Source organism: Trichoplax adhaerens, genomic scaffold, assembly GCF_000150275.1.
Source record: "Trichoplax adhaerens TRIADscaffold_6 genomic scaffold, whole genome shotgun sequence".
In the NCBI taxonomy this organism is placed as follows: Eukaryota; Metazoa; Placozoa; class Uniplacotomia; order Trichoplacea; family Trichoplacidae; genus Trichoplax; species Trichoplax adhaerens.
Window position 1 is genome coordinate 1472709 of NW_002060948.1, and position 16066 is coordinate 1488774.

Genomic DNA, 16066 nt, shown 5'->3' on the forward strand with positions numbered 1-16066 from the left:
ATCACTACTGCTGTACTATGGTTATGTATGGATTAGCTCACGGGGATTAAGTCACAGCTGGACAACTTCGAGCATGTTAAGAATGCACCGCCCTAATTAGTCGAACTACGTCATCGGCAGAAAATTCTACAAGATTGAGCAGACTTTCAAATTGGAACATGGCGGTTTACTGAGTTTGGTATTGGCATAACGAAGTTATTGGTTCAGTAATAGTAGAGACTAATATTAGAAATTCAATATCGCTGAAGATTCGCTACTTGAAGAGCTCAACGATGGCGATCAGCATGCTAGACGGTAAGACAAATCAGCCAAAAAATCAAATGCCAAATAGCAAATTGATTGCCGTATTGTAATATTATAATATATATTGGATCATCAACCATCCATTGGGTATCCTTCGTAGCCAAATATCAGGATAATTAAACTATTCTGTACCTTGTAGAAAGATAATGTTGGTAGAAATTATTATTAGCTGTCAATCTTTTCAATAATCTCTTGATGATAAATCGTTTACGTACGCATATTAGTCGCACAATCTCAAATCCAAAAGATTCTCATCAACATCCCAACATTAAAATTGCTCATCATCGCATCCGTTGGATGATAAGCTTCTACATCGTTATAGGCTTAGGATAGGAAATACAAACATTCTTAGTAATGAATAAATCGATCGTAAAGGTACAGTACGAATACCATTTGCTCATCAAGTTCATGATATCGCATTTAGCAGTATATCAACATAATGATCTATGGTAGTAAGATCAAATGGCGTAAATGAAGGACGGACACGAATGATAACGTTAACTGTCTTTAATTAAAGGCTACATCGATCAACAATTAACAATCGGACGTAAAAATGGACGAATATTATCTACCCAGTTGATAACCTCAAATCCTATATTTCGCTAAACTCGTAAACCTATGCATCCAAGATATTAAAAATCACATCACGTAGATGGATAAAAGCGAGCTACTCTACCGTCACTCTACGTATACTGATGTGAACATCCATCACAAGATGTGTGAATCCCATTTGCACTGTTGAGAATATCCCGTCTACTGTAATGATGACAGGGACTACTCGAAAGAAGATAAGTCTCTGTCAGTAATGAGTAAATGAGCGTGAAAGATCCATGACATGAAATTCATATCTCATATATGGATGATATTGCGGCTAGAAGTTTGGGATGATGATCGATTCAGGCCTTTTTTAGTAATGTATATCCACAATCAATTTTAAAATGGGCAAATACTACCTGCATACTGTAGTTCATAATCTCAAATTTAGTGAATGCCAGTATAAAGATCCTAAGGTTAAAACCTAATCATGTAGATGAATGTAGTTGTTAATGAGTCATTACCCTACTTTTAAGCGTGATAGATACAAGCCCTTTTAAACATCTGCCAACATCAATCGTAAAATGTTTTACAGAAGATTAACGAATATTTTCTCTACATATATTGAGATTTAAATTTTTACAATCAATTTGGTTACCGTCATACTGACTAGATCACGGGAACGGTGCAATCAAATTAGTTTCATCCGGTTCCATAACTTAAATTAAGACTTCCCAGTGTAGACCTTTAACATGGTGCAGGAGTGCAAACTATGTACTGTACCTTTTCGCATCCTTTTACCTTTTATAACATAGTGTGCATAATGATTTCATTATGGATCATCATCATGGGCTACTACTGTACAGTATAATTTACCTTAATTAAATATCTAATCCTGATTCTCGTACAATACGTTTATGCCAGGATGCTTGATTAGGGCCTAAATCGTAACATAATCAATTAATTGGAATTTTCAATTATCATTATATTCCATCGTTATCATTAGTAATCATTATAACTTATATCTTATTAGTGCAGTACAGACTACTGTACAGTACTGTAGCGTTGTGCATAGCACTTGTAATAAATAATACAATCTGTTAACATCTACTACTTATTACCACCAAGTTAACCACCACAGAGTCCTGAATGAAAGAAGTTTAATTTCCTTCAAAAACTGGCTAATGATCTACAGTATTTGATGACGATGATCTCACTATAACTCTGCTGTGCGATCCCAATCTGTTTAGTATAATTAATCAATACGCCGATAAGCTCAAGAACAATTTTTCGCCATGATCTCCATAATATTAGGCTTAGGTATTTATAGTTAATTCGTTCTGTCATAATACGGACTAAGTAGAACATGACATTACTGCAATGAAATGGGCAACAGTAATTTTATGAAACTTGTAGTTTGTAATGTGCTTTCGATATATTTTTACAAATCGTTAAAATATCCCATCGCTCGATTATGATCACACTATTGCTTATTGCTCTTGCTTTGTATGATTTATCATTCTACTACTAGTTCATTTTCTACAAGAAGTGAACTTTGATGTAGTAGTAAACCGGATTAAGTTAGGACCGCAAACTTAGATCAACTCCAATTTACTATAGTTCGGATTAATGCAGCTTGAACAACTACAGTCACACCTCCAAATGAGATCGATTGTTTTCTAGTGAAATCGTATACTACATCTTTAGCAAATCTGTATGGTCTGTTAGAGCCTGTAAATTACTGGTTAATAATAGATGGGCAGCATAGTGACAGTAAAAGGAACTATTTTTACTGCTGCTGAATGCTAATCAGAAACGAAACTGTTGACCATTATACAATACAGCATGACATGGATGTGGAATATTTTTGTTGTATTAAGATTGATACCTCTTAATTAATCTATAAGATTGGTCAAGGTTTATAGACGTTGAACAGCACGGTGTTAGTAAAGGATACCAAAAACCGAGTTATTAATACAAAACACACCAAAAGAAGTACTAACTTTCCTTGAAGCTAAATCTGAAATTTGTAATGCTTTCTTGATTTTTTGTTACCATGGTCAACGCTGTAGCAATTACTTGGAATTCCATCGCCTTGATGATTACTGGCATAACGTTCTTATTAACAGCTGAAATTTTATGCAAGTAAGAAAACCAACCATCTTCTATCCTAGTAGCATAGCATAACATCCCTTTCTATTCTCTTAACATTTCTAATTAAAACTCGTTTTACTAAGCAAGTAATACAAATAAACTTATCACTTTATAGGAATCGATTTTTCTATTATTTAATTGGTATATCCTGCGGCATCCTGATTGCTTTACTGATTATTGTTCATTATTTAAGTGGATACGTTCCTCAGGTTAGGAAAATCTTGTCAAACTAATGCTGTTTTAACTATCTTGAGGTGATAATTTAGTAACTTGATAAGCTACTAGTAACGTTTCTTACTCTGTGATCAGAAAAACTTATCGCGGTTAGTACTTGTCAGTGGATTTTTTGGCTTAGCCTATTTTACGGAACAAGTCGTATTAAATTTTCCGCTGATAATAAATTATTATTGGCGACCACTGGTGATATACCTTGGAGTCGCTGGAATTATTAGTTTCTTTGTTTGCTACCTATATGAGCCCCCTAAAGTTGATCGGAAGGTAAGCAAATCTGTTATTGTGATAGCAGAAGCTTGTAAATAGGTATATCTATATAATCGGGATACAAAATGTATACTAAATTAAGGAAAATGTCGTATTCAGTATAGTTTCAATATTATGTATTAATGCATTTCTAGAAGCAGAATAGATATTGATATCTTCTTATTTACTACTACGCGCAGTAAGTTTGATCAAATTGACAGTAGATTGTACGCTTTAAATTACCTTAATCAATAGTGATGTTGCTATTACGAATTTGCCACAATAGCCATTTCCTAATGACTTGTTGAAGATATTTTTTCTAATTGTTAAAATGATTACAGAGAGATATTCTTAAGTGGATCATTCAGTTATTGGGTCTAGTTCTCATCTATAACGCATCTTATTCTGAAAGAATGGGCGTGGGTATTGTAGTAGCTTGTTGTGTGATGAAATGGCATCACGATATATATAGTCTCTTCATGAGCGTTTTGAATGGTTTTAGCATACTTAGGTCAGCAACAATATAACCTTTTTCATTTGTCATGATTTTTACTAACCCTTTTTGACTTAGTTTAAAGATTAAAATTGCAGATAATGATGGCTCATTTTAATGCTTTATGGTCTGTTTGCTAGAAAATATTTACCGAGATACACGGTACCTGAGCCACGACGTTTATTAACGGAGGCAGAATATGAAATAGAAGGTAAAATTGCTACTGATAATGCCCTATTGGATCTTCGTCGATATTGCTTAAGTTCTGAATGTAATTCGTGGGAACTTATTAGCAAGCTCAAAGATCCGAAGAGGTAGGAACTGGCCGATTAGTATCAGTCTGGCTTAGGTCCTGAATTTATAAAATAATCATTATCCTCCTACTTCCGTAATTTTTTCTTATCTGCATCTTGTAACAACGTACATTTCGTTAAAAAAGAATGCCCATTAATGATACGTTTTTATTAACTATATTAGCTTTGCAAAGTTTCTATGTGGAGAAAAGGACCTCAATGATGACACAATGTTCACCTGGATGAATGACAGTATGTTTGAGTTAGAAGAAAACACCACTCGTACTGCTACGCAAGAGCCTGACAGCGAGGTATCCAACACAGTAGATTCCAATTAGAAGATAATCTACAATTAATTTGAAAATTAGATTTTTGTATTTCCACAGAAAGTCTAACTCATTTATTGTACTGTTAAAGTGCATTTTAACTCATTAATTATTATCATTAAAATTAGCACTTATCTCCGAATGGTATGATAAGTCTAATAAGCGATGCATTTGTAATAACATGAGATGTCAGTTTCAATATAATATTCTTACGGGTGTGAATATTACGTGTACCAGAAAATTTTTTGTCTATTTCAACTGCAAATTTATCTAGTAACCCAATAAAAGACTGTAAATATGATCTTGAATGGATACAACTATTCGATCTCAAACACGAACGTACATATGTTCTATAAATATCAACTTGTAATCGAACTTGAAAAATTGTCCAATTTTTCACCGGACTATACAAGTGCATATATTTATTTCTTAGTGTAGAAAGCATGGATTGATTTAGCATGTATAAGCTCTTTGATGAAGTAAAATAATTTACCGATTATTTCATAGTGTCATCGTACAGTGTACATTATATGGTTGTAATCTAAATGAAGACACTGTCTTCGCTGATATAATGGCAGTGCAGCAACTGCCTATAAGAGCTGTCATGGAGTGGCATCAAAAATGTTTTATATCTGGGCACTAGAGGAGCTCAACCTTGGCAGCATACTGTAATCAACTTCGTGCAGCAATGTGGGTTAACGCTAGTGCAGAATATTAGAAGTTACTCTTACAATCACTGAACATATCGAACAAAAAGAAAACTTCTGGCCATTTAATTATGACAAGATTCATTAAAAAGTGCTACAGTGTACGTACATATTGGCTTAAGAGATAAAAATTCTACATAATACAACACTTTCAGTACCACATGCATCATTAGAATTTTATTTTTGTCACTGATGAAAAATTCATTTTTTAGCCTCGTCATTTCTTACTAAAACACTAGATCTTCGAAGAAAGAAGATATAGACTTCTCTACAAAATCTGTTTTATACTATACTTTTCAATATGCATTTTAGAAGGGCTACTGATGCATGCCTGTATTGGTATATGCGAACATATCTATTTCAATATAACGGAAGTTTCTTTCATTTTAACACAAGTGCTACCAGTGGCGTTAAAAATTTTACATCTCTGAAAACATTACTTCATGCCAGATATATCCGAATATAACATTCAAATCAAAATCTTTTCATAATGAAACGTTGTGTTGACAAATATTCGATTTCAACTACTTCTTAAAGACTAAATATGTTCAAATGGTTCCTAAATTTACACTTCGATATCTAGTGTAGTATGCGTACATAAAAACGTGTTAATTCTATCATGAAGGGTTCTGCATATATACGAGTGTATCTAGTCTCATTCTTTCATTCGAATGCGTAATCAATTCCTCCTTTCGCAACCATTCCTTTGAATACCGATCTGGGATTTTCCATTAACTTAGACGGAGTATCGAATTCGATAATCTGTCGTTACGTGATGAAATACAAAATAGTTATTATCATGTTAATTCCAATAATACCGAATATAGAAAATTATCAGACCCTGTATGGCAATAAACTTAAATTAAAAAATCTTCACCTTTCCGTCATGCAGCACCATAATTTTGTCGCACGACTGAATCGTATTAAGCCTATGGGCTATTATTAGTACCGTACTGTGACTAAATTCTTTCCTTAAATTTTGTTGCATAATCTCATCCGTTCTAGTATCCATATATGCTGTAGCTTCATCTAATAATAAAATCTGTAAAGATTATAAAGGCAACATTGTCAAGCGATAGCGCAAAATCTGATCGTAAAGGTAAATGAATAATTAAAAATAACTATGCAACGTTACCTTCGATTCTTTTAATAGAGCTCTAGCTAAACATAGCAGTTGTCTTTCTCCCATTGAAAAGTTTGTTCCGTTAGCTTGAACAATTTTCTGTAATTGATCAGGCTCATTGGCGATCTAATAATTTATATAAAATATAATTTTCAAATTCTTGTTATTTACAAGTAAGGTAGTAGAAAATATTTCACTTCAGTACTTAAAACCGTACCTTCTCTTTAAGCTGTACTTTTTCAAGAGTAGCCCATAATTTTTCGTCTTCGTAATAATCAAGTGGATCAAGATTTTTTCTACAGTTGATTAAAATATGCACAGCATTTTTATATGCATCTTTTTCATTCGAATGAATTAAAATTAACCAGAAATACTGGTATTGTGATACATTTTTATACCTGACAGTGCCTTCAAATAAATATGGATCTTGTGGAATCATAGCCATATTAGATCGCAGGCTGTAAATATCTGTTAGAAAACGATTTCATATAGCATGTTTATCTTTAAAGCGAAAAGTAATTCATTGATATTACTAGATCTGTGTAAAAACAAACTATATGATAAATGTGGTAAAGATGGTTGAATATTTGTAATCATTTCCAATTGTTCTTCTTACGTAAATTAATGCATTTACCTATAGATTTTATATCCCGATTATCAATCAAAATTGAACCACTACATATTTCTACAAGACGAAACAGGCAAGTACCTATTGAAGTTTTTCCTAACGTACCGGCAGTAAAGAAAAATTATTAATCTCTACGAAATAAAAATACATAGTAGCTAATATACTAGATCTATGGCACAGCACCACTTCCGGTCCTTCCTACAATTCCAATTCTTTCACCAGGATTTATCGTAAAGCTGAGGTTCAATACTACAGGAAGACCAGGACGATATCGCATCTAGCGTTATCATGTAACATGCTGTTAACAAGCGATAAAATGCATAGACATTCAATTAAAATTCGACATATTTACACATAGCTAAACCTGCCTGGACATCGGCGAATTCAATTTTGCCATGATCTAATGCCCACTTTTTATCTACAGAAACCTTCACTTGGTAATCATTATTAAGTTGGTTTTCTATTGGCAACTCCTATAAAGATTTATTCGATCAAATTTAAATTTAGAGTCGATCGGCTATTTTACTCGTATATCAATATACGTGTACGCGAGTGAAGAGGATACCTTAGAATACTCTCGCAATCGTTCAACAGCAGTTAACCTGGCGCTTACTTGCAGAATATTTCTTATTGAAAACTGTAGAAGACCTTTTATCTATAAAGAAAATGTTTAGCCATAAACTACGATTCATTCTAAAATATTACACGAAATTATTCTAACTGAAAAGGCTGAAAATGGCTTACTTGCAAAACGTATACTAGTGCGAGGCCCGAATAAGCGGAAGAAGTAAGACCACGTTCGATAACCACTAGAGCTGAGCATACAGTCACAAGACCAACCACGATCCAGTTAATTCGTTGAGCAAACCACCGGTTTAAATAACAGAAAGCCATAAAACAGGATGTGTTCTTATTTAGCAGCTTTTCAAATCTATCCATGAAGGAATACATATTAAAGTAACTTTGATACTGAGTAATCACACAGTTATCGATCATAAAACTATTGCAATGATTTTTCTCACTTTGCAAGGTATTCTTGAGATTTATTATGAGCATGGATGACTGATAACCCTAATTTATTGAGTTCAAATGGGAATTTAAAGTAGATAAATGAGAAAAGGAGCGCTATCTATACTTTTAGATTTACCTACCGTAATAGTTAATAATGTATCATCATTACCTTCAACAGTTGCCGTTAAGTGTGACAGAACTGGAGAACGGCTAATATTATCAAGTCTCTTCAACTCTCTTAAAACTTGATTGAATATAACAGCAATTAACCCTATCGCTATCATCAAAGGGATAATTGCAAGAATTGCCCATGGATATGATACCACTATGATTATTAGCGATGCTAGTATTGTTAATATCAACAATAGCCCATTATCAATAAACATCGGGAGTTGTGTGTCAACTAAAAAGTCATAAATGTATATATATATATATATATATATTGTTAGAAAATTGAGGAGATATCAGACTGATATGATGAAAACACCACATGTAATGTTTTGTTTTAATATGAATTACTTTCATCAATATCTCTAGAAAATCGATTGAGGATTCTACCACTAGGAGTAGTATCGAAGAAACTCATAGGGCATCTAATAATCTAGATGTAGAAGTATATGTAGTATTCATATATATTATTGTATAATAGCAGAAGTTATTAAAATACATCAATTATGCACAGTATATATTATATATTTATGAAGATCTACATTTAAACCTGATACACCTTCAAACTTTACCTTATACAATGCCTTTGCACATAACTCAGAAGAAGCTCGAAGAGTAACCTAGATTACATATTGTGCAGAGAATCGTAGATAGCTTTCAGAATAGATTCAGTCTGAAGAATTCCAATATATCAAATTTTATGTTAGAAAACAAAATTTAGTAAACTAACTTTGGAGATTATAAAAGCACGTATAGCATACGCTAGCATTATTGCCAAGGCAGAAGACCCATAAATGGTTGCATTAGTATTAAAGAATGTTGAATGATTAGAGTTTGTATATAGGCCTAAGCTTTGATTTGTTTGACTGTCATTGTTACCCTGGAATGCGTAGAATATTTAGAGAGTTTTTAATATCTTACGTGAGACTCATTAGTTGTACGTAATTACAATAGTCAATTGAATTACTTCAAATTAGTAACACGAAATATACTTACGAAGCCGTTACTGATCCACTGTGAAAGCCACCAGTCTGAAAATACCCGCATAGCTACCCCAGTTCCATAAACAAAGATAACTAATAAAACTACGAATTTTCCTGCAAGCCAATACAGCAATTGATAACATTACATCAAGTTATAGACTCTCAGTTGATTATTATACACGATGCCATACGTATTAAAGTTATTCTTACTCCCAGCTACGTATATATTTTTGAATCACCTGAAAGAAATTTGCTAATTAATTTTTACCTCCAGTGGCATCAAAGTAACTTGAAATCGTTTTGCATGTAACTGCGCTAGATTCTTCATTTTCTTTTTCGCTATCTACATGGTAACAATAAGTCTAATTAAGTAGTTCATAACCTTAGAAATGATCACAAATTTAAATTAGTTTTATCTTAAAATAGGTTTCTACTATAAGATAACAATGATCCTTTACTTATACTCACCATTCACCTGTACTGTTTCGTTGCGCGGAATAGTAGTCTTGATTTTCTTTGCATCTTCAATCGCATTTTTTTCTTCCTCGTCTTTTAAATTGCTGATAAAGTCGTTATATACCTTTTCATCAAGAGTTGATAAATTTAATAGTTGAAATAATATGCAGCCATTGAGGCAATCATTCTATTGAGTATGTATAAGGATATGGATCCTAACTTTGGAATTAGCTAGCAAATCTTCGTGATTATCATGAGCGACAATTTGACCGTCTTGCATCATTATAACAGAATCGCACCAGCGTAAATACTAGAATTGAAGAATTTTCGCCATAAACTCGGATCAAAATCAAATTGATAGATGCGAAAAAATTTTATAATTTAAAAATCAGGAAATTTTTATCTACTTGCAATTGGTGTGTTATAAATAAAATGGATTTCCCTTTCAGTACGCCTCTAATACACCAATTGAAGATATGTTTACCAACATCCACATCAACAGCGCTGAGAGGATCATCTAGTAAATAAATTTCTTTCTCTGCGTAAACTGCTCTAGCTAGGCTAACACGTTGCTTTTGGCCACCACTTAGATTAATGCCTCTATCACCAATCTAAATTGCAAATTTAGTTTTACTTCAGATACTCTCAGCTAAATTTTAAAATATTCTATAGTTTCTTGCAGTAAATATTGGCTTATTTTCGTTGAAATTCTATTTAGCTAATAAATTACCAACCAAAGTTTCGTCCCCGTTAGGTAGTGTAGTTAAGTCATCCATTAATACGCAACACGTCATAGCTTGCAAATATCTAACAATATTTTACCAATTACATAAACTTGCCCCCTTCTAGTAAATTTTCTTCAATCTTCAATATTTTTAGATAAAAACTGAAATTACCTATTTTTATCGAAGTCAGAACCAAAAACTACATTTTCCTTTAATGTAGCATTGAATATCCAAGCCTGATTTCATGAGAAGAAATAATTTAAATTTACCATAGCCTTAACACTTGATTAAAATTTTAGAATTAGACTGCTTTAAAAGAACACAAACTTGTTGCGATACTAGGGCGATTGAATCTTCTAATGCTACATTGCCTGATAACTGATTCATCTAAACAAATATAAATTAAACTATAAATTAATTACTTCGCAAAATTTATAAAGATGTTACTGAAAAAGTTGATAGATAAGAATGTATACTTCTCCTAAAATAGCAGAAATTAGCGATGATTTTCCACTGCCAATGCGCCCACAAACACCAATTAATTGGCCCTATCAAGCAATAACATCAGTAAAATTTAACGATAAACTATAGAACCCTTACATCTACTCTATATCTACTATTAACCAACAAATTTCATCTTTATTAATGATACCTTCTTAAGGGTTAAATTAATATCCTTCAGGATAAATTCTGTATGTTTTACTTAGTCGATGAGAAAAACAAATCACTGGTAAAATCTCCAGTCAAAATTACTATATATAGTTATTTATCATCTATCTATAATGCTGATACGCAAGGCTAAATAAAAATCTAATGTATAGTTTAAAATTGAAGTAGTTACAGCTGGTCTTGTTATCATCTTGTTGATTATCCTAAGTAGTTAAAGAAATTGCATACGGGTAAAATTTTAATCTTAAAAAAAAAATTTTTTAAGTCTTACAATAACATTGATTAACATAGCCCATCTTATGTAGCCACTTCGTTTACCAATTTCCAGCTAAATGATGCTCTTTCCATTGCAATAGCATTATGTATTCCTACCGGTATATCCATTCTTGGCTTTACTTCTTCCATTAAAAGCAGTTCCTAAATATTAATGACAGCAAAATTAAATACAAACCAGAGCTAGTCACACCCATTATTTAAAAGATGTTCAATAGGGACAATTTACAGCAACACACCTTCATTCGTTTTACAGCCACAACGGACTCCATCCATTGTCTTATCATTAGAGGAAATATACTTATGACAATACGCAAAACATTAAGTAGCGCAATACAAGTATATACCTAAGTTCATGATAAAATAGTTAAGTCGAGTGAATTAGTAGTTGTCAATACAATATTTGTTCATGGCAGATTTATTATTTACCTCTGCTATGCCAATATTGATGCCCGATAAAGCACTAACTGTAAATAAGACTATAGATGATATAGTTGGCACTAAAGTCAGATAGGAGATATTAAAACTTTGGATATAAGACACTTTCTCAAGATGAGCTCTTTCCTTCATTCGTAACCCTTGTGTAAGCAAAATTTTTAATTAAAGATTTAAAGATCGAGCTTATCAAATAGTAGTGCATAGCGTTATTGCAATCTACATATTGTAACTAATGTGTAGTTTTAATGTGTAGTTTTGTAGTCATAGGATAATTAATTGGACATACATCCATTTATACGCGTATGCATATACATAATTAATACGTACTGCTACCATCAGTATTTAAATACAGCACTTTAGCCTAATATGGTATTATATAGATAATATGTATTTAGGGATAGTATATATAAGACGTGTATTTCCTTATACAGCTAGGAGTTGGATACAATGAGTTCGACATTGCTTTGATGCTTAAGTAATTCGATAAAGTTATGTTAATACAAAACACAAACTATCCAATGCAAATACGCGTTTAATGGTTTAAATCATTACTATTTAGGACAGCTTCAAAGTGATTCTCCCAGGCGAAGAGCTTGATCAATTTAATGCAACGTAACATTTCATTCAATTGCCGAACCTACGAAAATAAAATTTAATAAAATAGAAATGTAGATAATACATGTACGAGTTCTTCATAAACATACGCGGCGGTCGGTAGATACAATTGATTTTTTACGTAGTTGTTTGATTGCTTTTGCCATTATTGCCTAATTAAATAAAATATTAAAAGTTTACAAGATGTTCGAAAAATTTACCAAGTGATTTTACGATCACAACAGTACAGCGATCAAAAACGTGAACAAAATAGTATTTCATCATATTGGATCAATTGCGTAAACCACATTACCATAACTCCATAGAAAATTAGAAAGATTAATGCTGCTACCAGAGAAACCGGTCCAATTAAGTAAATCATGACGGCAAATACTGAAATCATAGTTATTGGGATAGCTAAAATAAAAGGTATAATTATATATGTTACATTCGCAGTCATATACCAAGAAAAATTGTAAGCCAGTTCTAGTAAATGGAATTATTATGGATTGTCAGTAGGATGATATTTTAAAGTACCTTTTACTACGTATGTAACATAACTAGACGAAATATAAGGATAACATTCATGAATCAAGCAGATTCCTTATGCAAAGCTATCTGAGCTAAAATACCGTATATATTTGGTCTACTTATTTAACAACTTTTCACATATATAACTTTATCTTACTATGTTTATTAGTATATCCTATGCTCGTGATATCAAGTCCCCACTCCACAGTCTATTGTAAATATATTACATGTGACGTTGAAGACAAGGGTAAAATTATTCCATAAATTTAAAATCACAGCAATAACGAGTTTACGCGTAAAGTTAGACAAAGAAATTGACCAGGACTCTATAAAAATTAAAGTATTTATGTTGCTAACATCCGGGTAATAAATCCCCTACAGTAAATTGAAATCAATTGCATTAAATCGTTATAAAAATTACCCAAGCATATTCCAAGCATCGCAGCTGATTCAAAGATACGCTGGGCATCGTTGGCGCAGAGATTAATCAACTATTAAAAGAAAAATAATTTCAATTACTTCTGCATATTTGCTGCTACTTAACTATTGCAAATCTGAACTGTAGCCAGTAATTTGTACATTAATGTCAGGTAAATTTAAAGCACAATTGATAACTACATATGTTATACACCTATATAGTGCCGGGTACTTAACGCTATATCATAGATGTTTGATATACTATAAAATTGTTTTTCACAAACCTGACCCACGGAACTAGAATTGACCGACTTTAATTTTATTATTTTACTGAAGACAAATCCAAAGACCATAGATCGAATTTTGATCCCTGTTCTTATACTATAATACCAGAAAACTGGTAAGATCATGGATATAACAGCTTCAGAGGCGAACATACTCAATACCTACAATGCAAAATACTATGTCCATTAGGTGTACGCATATTGTAGTAAAATATAAATTATATAATGCTTCTAAGCGGTATATGGAAATGCGGTATACAGTACTATATTCGAATTGCACTAGTAAAGGTTTCACAACTACTGCTCGGTAAAATACTTACCAATATGATACCCATTTGGACAGAAGAAGAAGTTGATGTTGAATAACTGACTAACTGTTGAACCAATAACTTGAAAAATTTTTAAAATATTATAGCATTATTAATATAAGCTTGAAAATAAAGAAGTAGTCATACCGATTATGCAATTTAAATCGTAACGGTACCAAGATGGCATACACCTATATACTCGTATATATCTGGTGCTCGGCTACAATGCAGTCGTGACCAATTATGTAGTGAACAGCTGTGATTAACTGAAATCACTATAAACTAGAATGTACAGATTGATTTCTAACAGTCCATGCTGTATTTAATTAAGAACATTTGTTCCAATTTCATGGATGAGCCCTACTTTAGTCGTACAGTTGCTGCTTTAAGTATACTGTACAGTAAGTTCCCGATAATAAAATATACATGCGTATATTGGTATATATATAATCATATAATTTGTTGTACTGTATTACAGTCAAAGTAATAGTTAATTTCTATAGTAATTTTCATTGATACTATCTATATTACTTACAGAACTGGTCACCTGGAGGGCTACAACCAAACAGTAAAAAAGAACGGTAAAAAGTAAACGCTTTCTGATAGCTTTAACTAAGACACGCCCGATAGAAGCTTTCTGTCTACCATGGACTTTTAACTCGTGTTTCCATAATTTTTGAAAGATTTCATTGTTTGCTTGAAAAGCATCAGAATAAGGAACTTGCCAAATATCATCAAAGTTTAACTTTCTTTTTCTAGCTAGCTGAACTAATGGATTTAACCACCAATAAGTCAATTTGGAAAAAAAACTTGCGCGATAATAAGGAGCAACAATGGCGCTGCCAGTAGGCTGCCTGGATACCAAACAGAATTAGGTTATTAACCGTAGGTAAAGAAGCAGTAATAATGGGCAGTAAATTATATAAAATCGTTTTGGTATAAGAGACATATGTGAGTTAGTACTCATACAACCTTGCTACTATGATGTACTCTTAAATGATGTGTAATTGCATGATAAAAATAATAATAATGCTAATCCTACATTATATATAGCAATATTTGTCCGTATGGGCAAGTATGCTAACGACAATGGATACTTCTTCACAACATGTGTATCTTACTTCCAATTATCTTTGTTCTTATCCATGATTTTACCAACTATTGCAGTATTAGTGATTTTGAATTTGGTTAGCTCTTTATGGTGTCGCTGATGACGATGATGATAATCCTGCTAGAGAAAGAATTATAATTCAAAATTTTCATTTCAAAAAGATTGAATATGCAGATACCTATTCGGCCTCCCTCCATACTAATATACGAGTACAATATTGTATACTGTGCGTATACTGGACTACAATAGCTATAAGCAAGCTACAGTAATATTATACAAATGGAGATAACATGATTATTTGTGAGCCTCACGATTATTGTATCATTGCTGCAAAACACAATGACTACAGTTTACAAGCCCATAGCATGACTTGAGCTGAAAGCCATATCTGAAGTAATTTACTAGTACAAGCAGGAAAGCGCATGGTAACTGGTAGATCTATTAAACTTGATAATATTATTGTGTATGCCTACGGAAATATGTGATAGAACATGTAATATGATTTCTTGAAATACGCAATGATTGCTGTTAAGGATGATGAGAGGATGAAGAGCAGGTTTATTTGTAGATTGAGAATGAACGCACATAGGTAGTAACAAGCAGTTACATTGATAATATATAGTAGGTTATCTATTCATTATATTACAGAACAATATTAAGCTGCAAGTCAGTAGCAAGGTTCCAATCTGAAAGTCTACTACTTCAATGGAAAAGTTATTTAAATGGCAGCTTCTATATTCATCAGTAGAGCACTGTCGTTAATATAGTACACTACATTCCACGTCTATCCTAATGTCCTTATAAACTTTAATTGACTGAAATAGTTGTGATTACGTAATTTGTAGTGATTCAAATAATTGTTTACGCATTTGTAGTTACTATAGGTACTATACTACTGATGTAATCGTATAACGAGTATATTGTTTATAATTAATTCTTCGAGATAATTAAGCTGTACACACAGTATAATAATAATAATGCTGCCTACAACATTTGTACGTTTTACAGATGATGCCTACCACCGTTTCGGTTTGATACTGCTTTAGCTTTTACTGTA

General features: G+C 32.4%; 2 protein-coding genes across 2 annotated transcripts; one reads left to right on the forward strand and one right to left on the reverse strand.

The window, feature by feature from the left end:
• Nucleotides 1–2893: 2893 nt before the first annotated feature.
• TRIADDRAFT_57241 (uncharacterized protein) lies at nucleotides 2894–4768 on the forward strand (the record flags this gene model as incomplete). The annotated part of the gene is made up of 7 exons (XM_002113232.1): nucleotides 2894–2982; nucleotides 3107–3200; nucleotides 3301–3489; nucleotides 3813–3982; nucleotides 4105–4278; nucleotides 4442–4568; nucleotides 4712–4768. The coding sequence occupies 7 exons, from the start codon at nucleotides 2894–2896 to the stop codon at nucleotides 4766–4768; spliced, it is 900 nt and encodes a 299-aa protein (XP_002113268.1).
• Nucleotides 4769–5953: 1185 nt separating this feature from the next.
• TRIADDRAFT_26283 (uncharacterized protein) lies at nucleotides 5954–14724 on the reverse strand (the record flags this gene model as incomplete). The annotated part of the gene is made up of 36 exons (XM_002113588.1): nucleotides 5954–6052; nucleotides 6168–6332; nucleotides 6426–6539; nucleotides 6631–6709; nucleotides 6812–6881; nucleotides 7048–7137; nucleotides 7225–7318; nucleotides 7416–7514; nucleotides 7607–7696; nucleotides 7786–7972; nucleotides 8064–8112; nucleotides 8222–8455; nucleotides 8572–8653; nucleotides 8793–8840; nucleotides 8951–9100; nucleotides 9217–9317; nucleotides 9472–9534; nucleotides 9672–9846; nucleotides 9880–9969; nucleotides 10067–10270; nucleotides 10394–10466; nucleotides 10556–10620; nucleotides 10712–10771; nucleotides 10861–10932; nucleotides 11013–11086; nucleotides 11177–11243; nucleotides 11363–11470; nucleotides 11566–11673; nucleotides 11756–11904; nucleotides 12317–12401; nucleotides 12469–12531; nucleotides 12672–12775; nucleotides 13311–13380; nucleotides 13591–13752; nucleotides 13911–13979; nucleotides 14434–14724. Coding segments are annotated over 36 exons (3903 nt in total), but the record flags the coding sequence as incomplete, so codon positions are not given.
• Between the last annotated feature and the right edge of the window lie 1342 nt (nucleotides 14725–16066).